Source organism: Neltuma alba, unplaced genomic scaffold, assembly GCF_004799145.2.
Source record: "Neltuma alba isolate B1F8T4 unplaced genomic scaffold, ASM479914v2 tig00007632_pilon, whole genome shotgun sequence".
NCBI classification, from domain to species: Eukaryota; Viridiplantae; Streptophyta; class Magnoliopsida; order Fabales; family Fabaceae; genus Neltuma; species Neltuma alba.
The window spans coordinates 36,172-53,654 of NW_021634835.1; the positions used below are offsets into that span (position 1 = coordinate 36,172).

At 38.4% G+C, this 17,483-nt stretch overlaps 2 protein-coding genes across 2 annotated transcripts; one reads left to right on the plus strand and one right to left on the minus strand.

Annotated features, from left to right (window-relative positions):
• The first annotated feature begins 575 nt into the window (after window positions 1-575).
• On the plus strand, window positions 576-14,239 carry LOC114753029 (transportin-1). Its single transcript, XM_028941708.1, has 29 exons — window positions 576-758; window positions 1,185-1,472; window positions 2,827-2,916; window positions 3,018-3,095; window positions 3,189-3,269; window positions 3,590-3,640; window positions 3,847-3,932; window positions 4,503-4,569; window positions 4,651-4,707; window positions 4,803-4,832; window positions 4,926-4,985; window positions 5,132-5,245; window positions 5,478-5,591; window positions 6,177-6,275; window positions 6,856-6,981; window positions 7,087-7,161; window positions 7,304-7,375; window positions 7,535-7,645; window positions 8,305-8,388; window positions 9,971-10,078; window positions 10,344-10,445; window positions 10,565-10,627; window positions 10,711-10,785; window positions 11,444-11,515; window positions 11,592-11,716; window positions 12,895-12,946; window positions 13,027-13,095; window positions 13,179-13,238; window positions 13,506-14,239. The coding sequence occupies exons 1-29, from the start codon at window positions 576-578 to the stop codon at window positions 13,587-13,589; spliced, it is 2,676 nt and encodes an 891-aa protein (XP_028797541.1). The 3' UTR covers window positions 13,590-14,239.
• A 1,260-nt stretch (window positions 14,240-15,499) lies between these two features.
• On the minus strand, window positions 15,500-17,429 carry LOC114753035 (serine/threonine protein phosphatase 2A 57 kDa regulatory subunit B' alpha isoform). The gene is made up of 2 exons (XM_028941716.1): window positions 16,122-17,429; window positions 15,500-16,014 (listed from the first exon to the last, which is right to left on the minus strand). Exons 1-2 carry the CDS (start codon window positions 17,274-17,276, stop codon window positions 15,673-15,675), a joined length of 1,497 nt encoding a protein of 498 aa, XP_028797549.1. The 5' UTR covers window positions 17,277-17,429; the 3' UTR covers window positions 15,500-15,672.
• Between the last annotated feature and the right edge of the window lie 54 nt (window positions 17,430-17,483).

The following is a 17,483-nucleotide window of genomic DNA, read 5'->3' on the forward strand; positions in this document are numbered from 1 at the left end:
ATGTATTTTTAAAGATAACTAACAATATTGAATAATAAAGATTTAGAGAACATGATACGTTACAAAAGTGTTTATGACATCGCATTTATTATCGCACGACGATAATTCAAATGGTAAGTACAAAAGGGAAATGCAACTTGTGATCATATTTATGTTTTCCTCAGGTGCCAATAACATGGCAGTGACTTTTTATTGGGAAAATTGTAGGTTAAAGAAATACTACAACCATAAAGGATTAAAAGGTAGTATTTGAGTAATAAAAAATCGCCATGCAAAACAGTAATAGAAGCAAGTAATGGATATGGGCCTCCTTCGGTTCGGAATTAATTTTTGAATTAATTTGAAGAAGACAAAGGTTTAAAAGTCCAAGCTCCATGGACATGTCCACCCTGCAAACGAGAAAGTGGAAACCCAAGTAGGCGTTCGCCCAGCAGGCAGGAATCGCTCCTATTTTATTTTATTTAAAAAGGCTCGTCCTCTTCTTCTCTTTCCTTCGCCCCCCAAAATCCCTCACACCCCTTGCTCTCTTGAATTCAGCGGAATTTCAAGTCTTCCATTGTCGGAATCCGCTAAACATGGCGGCGACTGCTGCGTGGCAGCCCCAGGAAGAGGGCTTCAAGGAGATCTGTGGATTGCTGGAGCAGCAGATTTCTCCTTCTGCATCTGCTGACAAGTCTCAGATTTGGCAGCAACTACAGCACTACTCCCAGTTGCCTGATTTCAACAATTATCTCGCTTTTATACTTGCACGTGCTGAGGTGATCACCAATTGCCGCTACACCGCTCCTGTAGTGGATTTAGTAGTTGTTTCAATGACAAGCACATGTCATTTGTAGTTCTGGCTCCATCGGGATACCTTCTTTCATGAAACGGGGATTCATTATTTTTGCCTGCGTCATTAATCAATTTCCTCATTTCACTTTTACCAACTCTTTCTATATATTATTTTCTAATGGACCAGTGTTTCTCAAATGCGTTAAAGTTATTCAACTGTGTAATCTCTATGGCATTGCTTGCAGATATGTTTTTGATTATTTGCATATGGAAATGTAAAGTTTGATCTTGGTCATTAATCTTTTATAGATACATTGTGTACCCGTGCATGTATCTGGGATCTACCTGCTGATGGAGCTCTTGACTTTGGGTTAATAATTATGCTGCTCTGAAAATTTGGCTTTGAACAGGGAAAGTCAGTTGAGATTCGACAGGCTGCAGGCTTATTTCTGAAGAATAACCTAAAAAACACGTATAAATCTATGCTTCCTGCATACCAGCAATATGTGAAATCAGAGTTGCTGCCTTGTCTTGGAGCACCAGATAGGCACATCAGGTCTACGGTGGGAACCATTATTAGTGTTGTTGTTCAGCTAGGAGGGGTTCTGGGGTGGCCTGAGTTGTTGCAAGCTCTTGTGAATTTCTTGGACAGTAATGATCTGAATCACATGGAAGGTGCTATGGATGCTCTATCCAAGGTATGTTCTGCTTTTGGAGATAAATATATGTTTTTTTTTCTTCAGAACATTGGATTCTGTTCTTATGTTACGAGGCTTCACCTGTAGTAGATGTGTCCCATGGAATTTATGGTTTTAATCAGTACATACTTACAGTTTGATGCCATTGCTTTGCTGTAACTATTTTTTTTTTTTTGGGGAGATACTGGGTTTCTCTCCGGACCTCTACACAGTGAAGGGACGTTAACATATTAAACAAGGAAAAGAGAAGAAATATCTTCCTCGCAAATGGAAAGAAAAATTAGAAAGTCAATACAATCATTGCATTTATGTAGCGGTTCTTTCCTGACCCTCTGTTTGTCTACAAAGGATATACCTTATAGGAAAGTGACGGGTCTACTATTTCTACTGCTACTAAGACCTATAATTGAAGAAATAAGGTGATAAAGAAAGAAGACTTGGATTAATCAGGGTGTGATGTGGCTTTTGAAAACCAAATATCCAAATAAAAAACGGAAAAGTTGGGCCTGTGAGTAATATCCAGCAGCTGACACATTGGTATATTCTAGAAAAGCCAAAAGGGGTGCAGTGCCCGAGGGGATAGGAAAGAAATTAAGGTCTAGTGACTATGAGATTGGAAGCTGAGTGGTTGTGTTGGAAAAAAGTGAAAAAGGCTGTTGGAGCGGAATAACATGAAGCCTGGACCCGAGGAAGGGGAGAATCTTCTGAAAGTAATTATGGGGAGAGAGCCAGCCTCTAAAGCTAGTGATTTATCTTGACTACTTTTGTATTTTTTTTTTTCCTACTTCATGCGATAGTGACTGCTATTTTGCTGTTTCTCTCTCTATTCTATTCCTTAAATCTGCGTAGATTTATATGCTGGCGTAAGATTATTGGACATCTTGCTTGACTAATATCACTAAAGGACAGTATTCATTAAGTCTTAATTCATAGTGATATTAAATGCTCACATGTAATAAATATTTAAGGTATAGTCAAAATATAAAGTTGACTTACTAGCTTCAAAACTCTAGAGGGGGCGTGGCTATGGTCCCTTGTGGATGGCTTTTTTGGGCCCCTTTCTTTCTTTCCTTTTGTGTTTACCAGCCTAAAGAATATTTTGAAATAGGAATAGCTTTTACCATCTGCCTAAATCTCTAAGGAGGCACTGGGCTTCTAGGGTTATTTTTGTAGTTTCCTATTTTATGCTAGCAAGGGGCTGAGCTGATAAGCCAAGATTTCCTATTTGTTTTCTATGCGCTGTATTCTTAACTGGATGATGTTCTAACCTCAGTAACTGGTACTCTTACAGTTTCACAATGTTGTATATGATGATACCTTACTTTAACACTCCTATTATTACTGTGAACCTCAGATCTGTGAGGATATTCCCCAAGTACTTGATTCAGATATTCCTGGGTTAGCAGAACGGCCCATCAACATATTTCTGTCCAGATTATTTCGGGTAAAGTGCACATTTTCTTTTGAAATTGTTATCACGCGCCTCCTTTTTGGAAATTTATCCTCTAGCTATTTCTTGATGTGCCTATTTCTATATTGTTTCAGTTTTTCCAGTCACCTCATTCTTCATTAAGAAAGCTTTCATTGGGTTCTGTGAATCAGTACATAATGTTGATGCCTTCTGTAAGTATATGCTGAGAATTTATTGCTTTGGTTCACGGGTTGCAATATTATTGTTTGGAATTGTTGATGACAAACTAAGCTGCTGTTCGGTAGGCATTGTATGTATCCATGGATCAATATCTTCAGGGCTTGTTTATTCTTGCAAATGACCCTGCTGCGGAAGTGCGAAAATTGGTAAGCACTTCTTGTCTTATAATTGGGCAAGTGCATGGTATAGCACCAAGAGAAACTTATTTTAAGTATAGTATCATTGCCATTTTTCTGATTAATATAAGTTTTACTGGTTTGAATTGCTGATTGTTGAAGTTATGGCCTTCCCCTTTGGCTTTGCCTCTGTGTTTCCTCAATTTTTGATTTCTTGTGATGGTTGAGAATTTGGTCCTCTATCAGTCTTCTAGAGTCCTCGCTGCTTGTTAATGGGAAACAACATTTTTGCGTGACAGCTGTTGAGATCAAATATTGAATCCATTCTTCTGGTTTTCACTGATGACTAGGTTTGTTCAGCGTTTGTTCAGCTAATTGAAGTCTATCCGTCTTTCTTAGAGGTGGGAATCATGTCCAGGTTCATTATAATTTCAATTCATTAATTGTTTATATAGCCCATTAAATTGCTGAATCCCGCTTTTGTTTACGTTGTGCTACTCTTTATCTCAGAATCTGTCTATCTGTTTTTTTTTTTTTTTTTGTTGGGGGGGGGGGGAGGTTCTGTCTCTAGTTTGCTTGTCTGATTCAATTGTTAACTACAATGCAGCCACATCTGAGGAACGTAATTGAATACATGCTACAAGTCAACAAGGACAAAGATGATGAAGTTGCTCTTGAAGCCTGTGAATTTTGGTATTATTTGAAGAGAGAATAGTGTGAACACCCAGGATTTCTTGTTCAATTAATGTGCTGTTATTATTTTGGGAGTGAGGTGGGGGTGGAGGCAGGAGTAGCTTTTACAAAGGGAAATATACTTTATGTGCTACTAGTACAGAAATCTTACAAACCTGGTCCCTGAGTTAGACCTTTTGTTTCAGTACCATCCTTAGGCTGTTCTTATTTCAAATCACTTTAGTACCCAGGTCTGCTGTCATAACCAGCCAGAGAATTTTCCTAACATGTCCAAGCAATTCCAATAGCAGACTTGTTCTACACTCCAACTGCAGATACTTTAATCTGAAAATTATGTATGAAATTGTAGTGCAATGGGCAACCAGGTTCCCCTAATTTGGCCCACTTATTCTGACATTGTATTGATCAAACATTTCCTGTTCTATGGTTATCAAGTTTATCCAAGACAAGAGCTGTATGTCTTAAATTTAAAGCAGTGCTGAAGTTCTGTCTACTCCCCCCCCCCCCCCCAGAGCTTTTGCTCACACAAATCATCTTTATAAAAGAAAAAACTTGTAATTATGTTTGCAGGTCTGCTTATTGTGACGCTCAACTACCTCCAGAAAACTTGAGGGAGTTTTTGCCTCGTCTTATTCCTGTAATTCTGGTTATAGTTATTTACTTTTAAATAAGTTGAGAGATTTGTAATTTTCTGACACGGCTGTTTGCATTTTTTTAGGTATTGTTGTCAAACATGATTTATGCAGATGATGATGAATCACTTGCTGAAGCTGAGGTTTTCTCCCGGATAATTTAATTTTTTTTTTTATATAGTTACTTCAATCAAACCTTGTTACATGTATTTATTCCTTTTTACATAATTTCTTGCAGGAAGATGGTTCCCTACCTGATCGAGATCAGGTTTGAACTTTTTGTTTGGGTTGAGTGATTCGGCTTTCTTGGTTTCAGATTGTTGATTTAATAACTTAAATAATTTAAATGTTTGCAATGCAGGATCTTAAACCTCGTTTTCATGTATCAAGACTCCATGGATCAGATGATATAGAAGATGATGTATGTCATTGCATATTTGCTCTCATGATTGCTTATTCAAGTTAACTTTGTGCTTGATTCTGCTGATTGGACTTTAGATAACAAGATCATAAGAGGACTGCTTTCATGATCTAAATTCAATTTTTTGTTTTTTTGTTGTTTTTTAGGATGATGATGTTGTCAACACATGGAATTTACGGAAATGCAGTGCAGCTGCTCTAGATATTCTCTCAAATGTATTTGGAGATGAAATACTTCCAACATTGATGCCTATCGTTCAGGTAGTCGACCTGCTTATGGTCATTTATAAGTAGAAGGTTTGAAGTTTGAACTATCATAATGCACGGGGAGTGAGTTTCTGGTGAGCTGGTCCTCCCCAATTTTTAGAGTGCATATCTTAACATTTTGTGAGCCTTTCAACAAGTTGCTTCTAGATACTAACTATTCTACGATTCAAATTTTTCAGTAAGATAATCCATCTCTAGGATGTCTTATTTCTAAGATTGTGTGCAGACCAAGTTGTCAAGCTCTGGTGATGACGCTTGGAAGGAAAGGGAGGCTGCTGTCTTGGCTCTTGGGGCCATAGGTGAAGGTTGCATTAATGGTCTATATCCTCATTTGCCAGAGGTATTCTTAGTTACTTGATACTGATGACCTTAATATTTAAGCGAAATGTGTGATTAAGGACAAAGCTTAAATTGATTTGTATTTAATAAAGCTATTTTGTGTTTGGTATATTTAGCTGGAACTTGTGATATCAATGTACTAGCATTCTAGAGATTAGAATAAGTTAATGGAAACTTTTCCCTCCTTTTCTACCCACAGTTTGCCGATTCTCTGCCTCTTATATTAATCATTGCTGTATATCCTCAGGTTCCGAAAATCTTATCTCTTAAATCAGTCACTTGCAATAAAAATGCTCTGTGCCATTTTTTTTTTCATAAGATATTTATGCATGCATTTAATAAATTAATTGCTATTATATCCTCATGCTAAACTTCTGGATAAATTATAATTTTATTTGTCCTGAACAAAGTGCATTATTTGTTTGACAACTTCCAAACACAATGTTGCATGAGTAGCTTTCCTTTCATCTTTTATGCTCATATGGTTGATTCATGTTTCCTCTTTTACTTCACAATCTATATTGTTACTCCAGTTGCTCATTTACTAATTCACGATACTAAATCATTAGTCATTCTGCATCTGTAGATTGTGGCATTTCTCATCCCTCTTCTTGATGACAAATTTCCTCTGATACGAAGCATTTCATGCTGGACACTCTCCCGTTTTAGCAAATTTATTGTTCAGGTATGCATTCAGTTTTGTTCCATCACTCGCAAGTTCGTGCTTTGAAGGATATATCTCCTTATGTACCTTGGTATTATTGCATATAAATTTATATAAAATTAATAGCACCTGCTAAGTCTTCTTGATGCATACCCACACCGAAAAATGCACAGGGAGGCGAGAGGGAGGTTCTTGGGAGAGAGGGAGGACATGATAAGTAGATGACTTAATAGTAATTTTATTCCCTAAATGATAGGCCATGAAATCAAATTTCTTGGTGATCGAGAATTCCTTCAGTACACAACAGCATAACTAAATCGGAATCAATAAAACAATCCATATGATGACAAAGATGCTAATATTCTCCAATTAGTATTTTCTTGTAAAAATCCTCATTAGATAGTTCCTGATTCTTACAGATAAAATCTCTCATAATACTTATATTTTAATATACAATCATTCCTTTTTGTTGTTATGAAAGTTGTACCAGATTACTAGAACTTCTATAGCTGATAGTTGGAATACTATGGAAGAGTTTGTATGAGATTTATCTAGCTCTGAAAGATTTTTATTTGAATACATTGTATTTGGTATGTGTCAGGGTATTGGGCATCAGAAAGGCTATGAGCAGTTCGATAATGTTCTTATGGGTCTTTTGCGAAGAATTTTGGATGATAATAAGCGTGTGCAAGAGGCAGCTTGTTCAGCTTTTGCAACACTGGAAGAGGTTCTGGCTACAATTTCTGTTCATTACTCCTCAAAGAAGGGAATTCGTTATTACCTTTTTGAATTGCAATTTATATAAATTTTGAAATGCAATTTGCTTATACAGGAGGCTGCAGAAGATTTGGCCCCACGCTTGGAAGTTATACTAAAGCACCTAATGATTGCATTTGGGAAGTATCAGGTGATTTTCTTGTTCATTTTCCTTGTAAAATGAACCATATTTGGATGAGGGCTCCCTTTTTACTGTTATTGTACTGTTTTATGCTTCTTCCATCTACGTTATGCTTAAGTCTGTTAATTAAGCTTCACTTTTTTAAATTTAGAGGAGAAACCTCAGAATTGTTTACGATGCTATTGGAACTCTAGCAGAGGCTGTTGGAGGTGAGCTAAATCAGGTAATGCCATTATTGTTAATGATATATCATAGAGAACCTTCCCTAACCAAAAACAATCTTTTTCTTGCCAAGTGTCATTGATTGCTATAAAATTTTATTGCTATTATCTTCCGTTGGGTTAGCATCTCTATGCTAACCGTACCTCTTTCCTCACTGCAGCCTGCTTACCTTGACATATTGATGCCACCATTAATTGAGAAGTGGCATCAACTTCCAAATTCTGACAAAGATCTTTTTCCGCTGCTGGAATGTTTCACATCTATAGCTCATGTAAGCATCTCAGTTTCTCTCCATTTTTTTTATAGAAAGAAAATTCCTGATTTGGGTCTGAGATAATTTTTGCTTTATAAAGTATTTATCCCACATGTTCATATTTCACGTTACACTGGCATGCTTGCAACCTTCGGTTGCTCTGTGGTCAATAAATTCCCAATTCTGACATTTTTCATTGCACTGTTTGATTGTAATAAAGCTGAAATTTGAATTATTGAACTGCCACATGTGCTTCTGCTTACTTTTCTTTGCTGGAGTAGTACTTTGCAGGTTACAACAGTTGCTCAGCATCTTGTATACAACTGTCGTTGCTTGACAGTTGTTTGGCTTTTAATGGAGCTTTGGTGATGTAGTCAATATTGTTGAGTAGTATCCTATTCCCGTGCCTTAACTGGGAAGCCTAAATTCTATGTTTAACCATTCTTTTGTCATTAAATGCTTTAACCGTAGCAGTGCCAAAATGTTCATGAGGTTTCTGGTAAAGCTGATATAAAGTTTCTGGTTAGAAAATGGGTTTTCATTCTCTGGATGTTATTTATACATGCAATTAAAGGAACTTGTCTATGTTGTTCAGAATGCTTTATATGGGCTGTATCTGTACCAACATCTCTAGTTCATGCTTGTGCTATGAAGTGATTGCATTGAATTTCTTTCAGGCATTGGGTACTGGATTCACTCCATTCGCTGAGCCTGTTTTTAGAAGATGCATAAATATAATCCAAAGCCAACGATTTGCAAAGGTTCTTTACTTTGACTAGCTGAATCCTTTTAAATTAAGTTCATATGTCGTCTGATTTTAAAAATTCTCACTTTTACTTTTCTGTATTCTAGCTTATACTACCTGTAATTTCCTTTGTCTTTGTTGGTAGTAATTGCTATTTCTTGCTTTAGTTTTTTTATCTCCCAAATGTCACATTTGTTGGTACCCGAATCAAATTGATGTCCCAGCAGCATTTTCTGCATTGATGGAAGATATTTGGTTAAAAGTGTGGACTATTTGTTCTATATCCTCCAAGAGATTTGTTACTATGTTCTATAACAGTCATGCGAAATGGAGAATTTTACGCTGTGTTTGGTACAGTGGAAAGAGAGCTTGAGAAAGGGATAGAGGGAGGGGGAGTATATTTGCTTCTGTTTGGTTGGTGGGGAACACTCTTCCTCCGGAAGCAAACTCTGTTCAAGGGAAACGAATCCATCTCAAAAATAGAGGAAATGTTTGATCTCCCATGGACCATGTTTAAGGGAAAGGGATTCGTCTCCAAAAATAGAGGGAATGTTTGATCTTCCATGGAAAGGATATGACAAAAAAATATCCTCATCATATGTGTGTGCGTGCATGTATATCTATATGTATAATTATTCAATTGACTTTGCCCCCTGCCTTAATTTCTCTATTTCCATCACAGAACCCATTAAGAGCTAACATCCTCAACTTTTGACCTAGAGCATCCAAGGGAAGGAACTTCCTTGAGGGTCAAGTATCCTTCGCGCCTTTGGAGGCAGCCATATTGTTGACATAGCTGCTGAGCAACCCTTATGGGACTCAAGCAGATATCGCGTGAAAGACCTTGCAACCTCTGTCACCTAACATCTCTTATTATGGCCATCAAATCTTCATCACTCGCGGTTTGATGATGGTGGTGGCAGTTTATCACTGGTGTTGCCATTCACGCTGAAGGATGTCCATTTTGAGACATTGTTGGCGAAGATCCACTGATAAGCAAATTGGGACTCTTTTTTTTCAGATGGTTTTTTTTTTTAGTTGGGTCCTTTTAAGTGGGCCAAGTATGGGGTGTTACCAAACAAGAATACTAATTATGTCCTCTTTTCCATTTCTACCAAACATGATTTGGGCTTTTCTTTACCACTCCCTCTCCCTTAAAAAGGCTTCCCTCCTATCAAAAATGGCCTCAGTGTATGATCCTGAAATACTTCTCACTCATAATTTTATTGTCAATTCTGAGTTCTTACAAGTTTATTGTATAAGGAGATCAGAGCCAGTAGTTGTGATTTAAACAACTTATTACTGGTAGGATTCTTTTAATAAATCTACTAAGCACCAATGGTGCTGGGAGCACACCTTTAGATGAACTCCTGAAATTGGTCGAGCCTCAATATTACCATGTCTTTATATCGCTTAGTATTTGTCTTTGTTTACTGTCATTTATTTATTTCTCATACTTATATCTTGGCATCCTAATTTGAAGCTAAAAGTTCATTTCGCTTGCCCTTTGTATTGCTGCTTGCTTACATGCAAATCAGCGGAGTGAAGTTGAGTTTTTATTTCATTTTTCCATAAGTTGATTGAATGCTTCGTTTCAGGTTGATCCTGTTGCAGCTGGCGTTCAGTATGACAAGGAATTTATTGTATGCTCTCTTGATCTGCTTTCTGGACTGGTGGAGGGTCTTGGCAGTGGAATAGAGAGTTTGGTACTTCTCTAAAGTTTTGTTTTTAAGAGGAGACAGTTAAATGCTGTTGTTAAATCTTCATCTCCCTTTGAAATGATGTTTTCTTGAAACATTTTTCTTATTGGCAACACGTAATCTGTCACTGCCACACGAATTCTTGTTATGAAATGCTACATCTCTGATTTTTCATATGCTTCCTGGCATATTGGTATCTGTGTGACTTCAATCTAAAATGGGATTGCATAGTTGCTTGAAGGTTGAAATAACCATAATTTTTGTTCTACAGGTCTCACAATGTTCTTTGAGGGACCTTCTTCTGCATTGTTGCGTGGATGATGCTTCTGATGTTCGACAAAGTGCCTTTGCTTTACTTGGCGACCTTGCAAGAGTAAGTTGAATGGATATTGCCTCTACTTAAGGAATATACTGATCCACGCAGCATCTCAGTTTGTGAACCTCAGGTCAGAAAGTGGGTGTTATTCTAACTTGATTTTGTAATCTGTCTAGGTGTGCCCAGTTCATTTGCGCCCTTATTTGTCTCAGTTTCTTGAGGCTGCTGCCAAGCAGCTGGTATGTTGGTATCTCGTATAACTTTTAGCTTGTAGAGTTGGATTTATTCAACCTTTTGTTGATTTATCACGCATGTTGTCCAGGAAAATTCTAAGGTAAAGGAAGCTGTTTCAGTAGCAAACAACGCATGCTGGGCTATTGGAGAATTGGCAGTTAAGGTATGTGAGTGCTAAATGTTGCATTTTGTTCATGCTCGGTATAACTGTTTGGCAGCAGGAACTTAGTTGGCACTGCTGAGCTGTAGGTTCACATATTCTCTAAATTTTTCATGTGGCACTTTGACCGTACTGTAAAGATGCCTTCGTGTAGTTGTTTCTTGATAGACCACAGCTAAGATAGTATTAAAAATATGTCAATAACGCTCTATAACTATATATATACATATATATATATATATTAGCTTCTTTGATGGAAACTCATTCATTCATGAATGCCCATTGGTTTTAAATGGAAGGAATTCCCTATAATCTTAATCTCCTGCTGTCCAGAGAGAAAACTAGATGTTGTCCAAATTTAAGGCATTGGATGTTCTTATTTTCTAACCTCATTTGCTAGCTTTTGGGCTGTTGTTCATTGAAAGGTTCCTCTAATGTATTTAATTTAGCAAGATTAATCTTTTGGTGGCTAAGGGGAGATTACTGCGTGGTTGATGATTTTAGCATGCAGGAAATGATTCTATAGTTGAATGTTTTATAATGGTTTTTATTTCTTGTTACTGAAAATTCAATAAAAATGCAGCTTCGGAAACTAAAGATCTTGTAGCCCTATTATGTTGTATATAAATTTCTGACTTAAAATTCCATATTTCGATTCCAGGTTCATCAAGAGATTTCTCCCATTGTCTTGACGGTTATATCATGTCTGGTCCCAGTTCTTCAGCATGCAGAGGTTACTGTCTTATCACACACTTAAATAGTTCAATTATGACTCGTGTTTTTTCACTGATTGTCTCACTCTTTGTTAGGGAATCAACAAGTCACTTCTAGAAAATAGTGCAATAACACTGGGGAGGCTTGCATGGGTTTGTCCAGAGCTTGTATCACCGCATATGGAACATTTCATGCAATCCTGGTGCATGGCTTTGTCAATGTACGTCACTGCTTTTTTATACTTTTTTCCTCTTTGGTGTTGTGACCATTTATTACTTTTGCTCAATGATCCACGAATCTACTATTCCCCCCCCCCCCCCCTTTTACCTATGTTGTGATGATGTGTGCCCATGATATGAATGATTTAGTCGGCAAATCATGATCATTCTTATAGAAATCTGTGACTTCATTCTTCTTTCTTCGTTACTTTGTTTTGGACTTGGTTCATGTTTTGATTGCTCCATATGTTCTGGAGGGGCCATAGCATCTGAAGTATTTTGAACCACCCTGTCATTAAGAACTGTTTATAATGGTTTGCTCTGAAGAATGATTAGTCTTAAATGAAGTAACAAGTGATTAAACATGGGCAAGATTTGATTTGGCCGTCTACATAGCAGTTCAGTTGCATTAATTAATTGGCCTTGGGGAATCGATGGAAGTTTAGTTGGAATTGAGTTCCAATCCTCTGAAACTTGTCGTACAATAGAAAATGCAATGCTCTTAGAATCAGACTAGTCATTGAACTCAAGATAGACTAATAAGCAATCATCATAGTGCTTTTTTCTTGGTGATTAAGAGCAGCGAGTAGGGAAGGCACCCCTTGTCCTATCAAGCAGGGTGCTAATTACATGCCGGAAAGACTAGTTGAGGCCCATCTGGAGGATTGCGTCTACTCATTGAGCCTGAGGAGGGATGCTGCTAAGCGGGACTTTGAATGATCTTAGGGAAATTCAAACTCGTACCCATAGGCGAGGGGCGAGTTCTTGTTCAAATCCTTTAACCATTTGTGCCAACCCATATCAGCATCAATCATCTAAGTATTCATGAAGTCCATAATTATTGATAATTATGTAGGAAAATTAGACTTACATGATATTGTAATGTAGGAAATTTCAAACCCAAAATATAACGTTATTTTTTAAAAACAACCAAGAAAAAAATGTGAGAAACAATTGAACTACTAACTTGTTTGGTTTTTCAGTTTTTGCCTTTGCACCAATTTTTAAAATATCAGTTCTGGTAATCCCCCTCCCTCCCAGTTGGCTTTGCCTGTTTGTTTCTTGACATAGAAAGTTCTCTCAATAGAACTTCGCTTTCCAGAATGAGCAATAGTTAGATGTCCTCTGTTTCATCTTAAGTTATCTTGCTTATTGATTTATCCTGGATGATTTGTGGCAGTATACGTGATGACATAGAGAAAGAGGATGCTTTTAGAGGGCTATGTGCTATGGTAAACACCTGTTCACTTAGAGCTTTTAAGTTGTAATATATGAACTGCCCATATGATTGGAGCTTTCTTTTTGTTTTCAGGTCAGAGCCAATCCTTCTGGAGGTTTAAGTTCTCTTGTTTATATGTGCAAGGCCATTGCAAGTTGGCATGTATGTATCCCATACCATCATCATCTTAAAATTATGACGCCTATAGGTTTTTGTAATAAAAATTTGTTGATGTATATCTGTAGGAAATAAGGAGTGAAGATTTACACAATGAAGTCTGCCAGGTCTTGCATGGATATAAACAGGTTCGCGTTGCTTCTCTACGAGTCACTTCCATCTAGCAATTATTAAAGATGACTGAAGCAAGCGCGCTCACATAAATGAATTTCTACTATTTATGTTAACAATCATTATCAGTTCTCCTTGTTAATGCAATTGGAAAATTAGTTGATAACTCCAGAATTTTTTAAGCCATGTTGGTTGATTTTAACCCATTTGTCTTGTCTGTTAAGTATGATCCTATGGTGGTTGCTAACTCATCTTTTCTCGCAATAAAATATGATCTGTGGCAGATGCTGCGCAATGGAGCCTGGGACCAGTGCATGTCTGCTTTGGAGCCCCCCGTAAAAGACAAGCTTTCAAAATATCAAGTATAATGGATATTTTCAAGACAACTTAATTACTTGCCAGTGAACCCCATTTTGCACTTTATGAATCTGCATGGGCCTCGTTAGTCATTGTGCATTAGCCGGCAATATTGGAGTGATGATTCATTTTGAGCAAAGGGTATATGCTCTGTCCAAGTTTTCAGTTACAGGCATCGACACTTCAAATTCATTTGAGCATGTTGAGTATAGGTAGTTCCTCAGCTTACAAGATCCCAGTTCGTGCTTCCATTGGGAAAAATTCTGTTAATGGACGAAACGTGCTGTGATGTACAGGGGGAGTTTTCCAAACTCTCTGAGTGCTGTATTCATTGTTTTGTCCTTATGTTTAAAGGCGAAAATTTTTATTCGAGCCTTGTGTTCATCATTATAGTGTTTGATTAGTGATTTTAGTTGATAGGTCCTGAGCGTCTACAAAAAATGATAGGTATTGCGTCTGAAATTCATCGATTTTGCAGGGATGAGTTGAGCTTGACATTTTGTAGTTTCCTTCGTATTTTAATGTCTACATTGGTTGTAAGTTGTAAAATATATATTTTTAAACGGTGATCTGGTACATATGCTGCCTTGAAAAGTGCAGCAGTTGGATTTTGATTTGAGGAACAATAAATACTCGAACACATCTCGTGTTTATTGAACTACTTTACCTTGCCAAAAGAAGAAAATTACAGTTATTTGTGCAGTTTTCTCCTGGTGCCATGTCCTGGGAGTCTGGCTGGGACCACTATGCACGTCGAGGTGCAAAATATCCTTTTAATTGTCAAATTTAGTAAAACAATTAAGTGATTGGACATAAGTATTTTATTCCAATGAAAAAAAATAAGTAGCCAACGTTCACTACCACAAATATGATGATATATGTTTGAAAAATAAAGGATTGTGCGAAAAAGTGATCTTTTGTCTTTGAAAAAAGAAGTCATCTGTCTATGCTAATATTTGGCAAGTAAATCTTTAGGCATTAATACATAGTTGTCTCAATTTACTTATGGAGTGCTCTATTAATAATAAGCTTCGCCATCAAGTGTTCAATATTCCTGCAGCAAAGGAGAGAAGATGGACCCCACCACCACAGGATGTAATCTGGGTTGATGTGGACAGGTCAGTCAAACAACAACAGAGTGCAGCATGTGGTGGTTTAATTAGGCACTTTGAAGAAGATTGGTTAATGGGCTCCAGGAAAGGTTTAGGATGCTCTTCGATCATTGAAGCAGAACTAGCAGCCATCCGAACAGGCCTGGAAGTGGCCAAACAGCTAGGATATGCCAGAATCATGGTCTATTCTAATTCTTTAGAGGCATGCAACCTTATCATGCGCGCTTGTGCAGCAGATAATCCCCTTAAACCGGTTATAAATGACATAAGGGACTTGGTTTTTGGAGATGGGGAAGTGACGCTCCATCACACTAGTAGGATCATCATTGGGTGTATTGATTTTTTGGCTAAGATAGGTCATGGGGACTGTACTGATACAGTTTGATTCCAGAGGCTCTGACTAAATGTCTGGCTATATTATTGGAAGATAGAGAGGCCACAATTGCTGGAAGATCTAATGCAACAACTACATGAGCTTTTTAGGATTTTATTTTTTCTCCTTCAAGCCTAGCTTGCCCTTCTTCCCCAGAAAAAAGAAAAAAGTAAATCTTTAGGTGAAAAAATCAAACGTTTGGTAAATGATATCCTCTTTCTCTCTCTTGTGCCCGGCATGCAGTAAGTAATTGGTTCGCTCGCTTTCCCTTGTTTAGACAGTCTTTATTTGTTCAGTCAGTTATATTCGGGGTTTTAGTTGTCATGGTTGTCGTCTAAACCTTATATTTTTCGTCCAGACATCATGATATGATTAATGGATTTCATAAAAGAAGGCGAGGTTAGGCAGCTTAGGCTGGCTGGATACACGCATGATATTTTTTCCCTGTGGATATTGCATATTCATCATTATTGTCCGATTCAATACACCTCTGCAAATTTGGCGTACTCACCCCATATGGTCATGTGTGTGTGTGTGTGTGTTATTTCTATATTCTAAAATTAAAATGTGGAAAAGTGATTGCCAACAGAAATTTGCTTGCAGTGTAGCTCAGTGGGAGACACGTATAGAGTGTGGTGGGTTGAGGAACTGAGTCTTTGTTGCTGCCATTTCATCTATAGTCTGCCATCTCTGCTTTCTCTTCAAATCTTCCTGGCGTGCGGCTGATTCTCTGGCTTTCATGTCTTGGAGGGCCTTGGAATACAGAACCGGATCCATGTCTTCCAGCATTAACTTGACACTCTCTGTTAGTTGCCTCACGCTCTTGCTCCAGTGCCACTGCAGGTTCTTCTCCATCCCTTGTACTATCACCGGAAATACTTCCACCATCGCCGTCGACGCCATCCTCACGAACTGCTCGTTGTTCCATACATACAGTGCTCGCTCTGCTACCTGCGCCAAATTCTTATTTTACCAAAATGAACTTACTCTATGGCTAAGCTTAATAGTTCTTGAATGAAGCAATAAGAATAATGATGATGGAAAGATGGATGACTGACCTGGGAATTCCAACTGTTGATGCATTTGGTGATCTGCGTGCATAGGGGCAAAGCCAACTTTCGGTAGTGATCAGGGTCTAAATTCTCGACCAGATCTTCCAACTGCCCAATCAGCAAAACCTCTTTGTGACAGTTTGTGACGGGCCAATATCTCAGAATCCCTCTGACAACAATCCCCCCTAGCATAGGCTCCTTCTGCACAAACTGCGACACACAGTAAGCCAATTGCCTATGGTACATTTGCAGCCCTTTGGTCTTGTGCAGAGGAATCAGCACTCTCATCAGGAACAACTTATGCTCTTCCTTTAGTGGCACCGTAAACCCATTTATTATTGTTCCCCATATCTCCAGCAACTCCGCTATCCCTGCATGCTTCTCTGTCTCGACCGCGTAGTTCAACAGCACATCGTTCATCGATTTCCTCATGAAGGAACGCTCACAAGTGAACTTGGAATATATCTTGTGGTACACATTTTTCAAGCTCTCCCGTTCCCTTCTGTCTTCAGACTGGAATAAAGCTAGGAGCCTGAGAAGGAACGGATGATCTATATACTCCTTCAGGACATTTGGGTCTGTGATCATAACAACCCCGAGAAGAATTTCGTATACAATTTGGAGATGTGACCGTATGGGTGAAAATGTGGAGATGGGATCTTCGTCATCGGGCAAGTCTGCGACATCGGAGGGATTTGCCGGAGGAGGGAGTGGTCGGAACAGATAAGGAGAGATCATCGAAACTAGGGGCTCTAGAACTTTCTCTGGAAGCGGCTTCTTCGATGACTTGATGATAGCGAGAAGCTTACTGAGCTGGAGGCGCTTGAAGTCCTGCTGTGACGGAGACTCTGAAGTGTCAGTGAAGGTCAACCCGGAGGAGCAGTACGAAACAACACAGAGAATCTCTTCGTTTCCTGAATTCGGAGAAGATACGATGCCGTTGCTGCCGGGCAACGTCGGCTTCTCCTGCTCAAATAGGTTCTGAAGTGTGATTGAATTCTTCTTTGGGGTAAGTGTGGTTGGCGATTGATTTCTCTGGGAGCTCATGGTACTCTGTTGCGCCCCTGCTTTCTGTTTGTGTGTTTTGGCAGGACTTTTTGGCGGCGTCTTGCTCATATCCCTCACAAGGGCCAACGAGATAGACAACCTGGGAATCTTCATTCAACCTCACTGCTAGTTTTGAGGGTGCAAACAAGAAGGCGACGATACAGATGCACTCTATGCACAAGAAGCGTCGAAAAGTCCGATGCGTTAGCGAATATATCTTAAAAGCCTCCGCAGTGTAGAGAGTGGTGAGCTAGGGGGAGAAGATGGTCCGGTATCTTCCTACGTTGTTTCTGCAACTTCCATCTGCGGCGTGTTGCCACG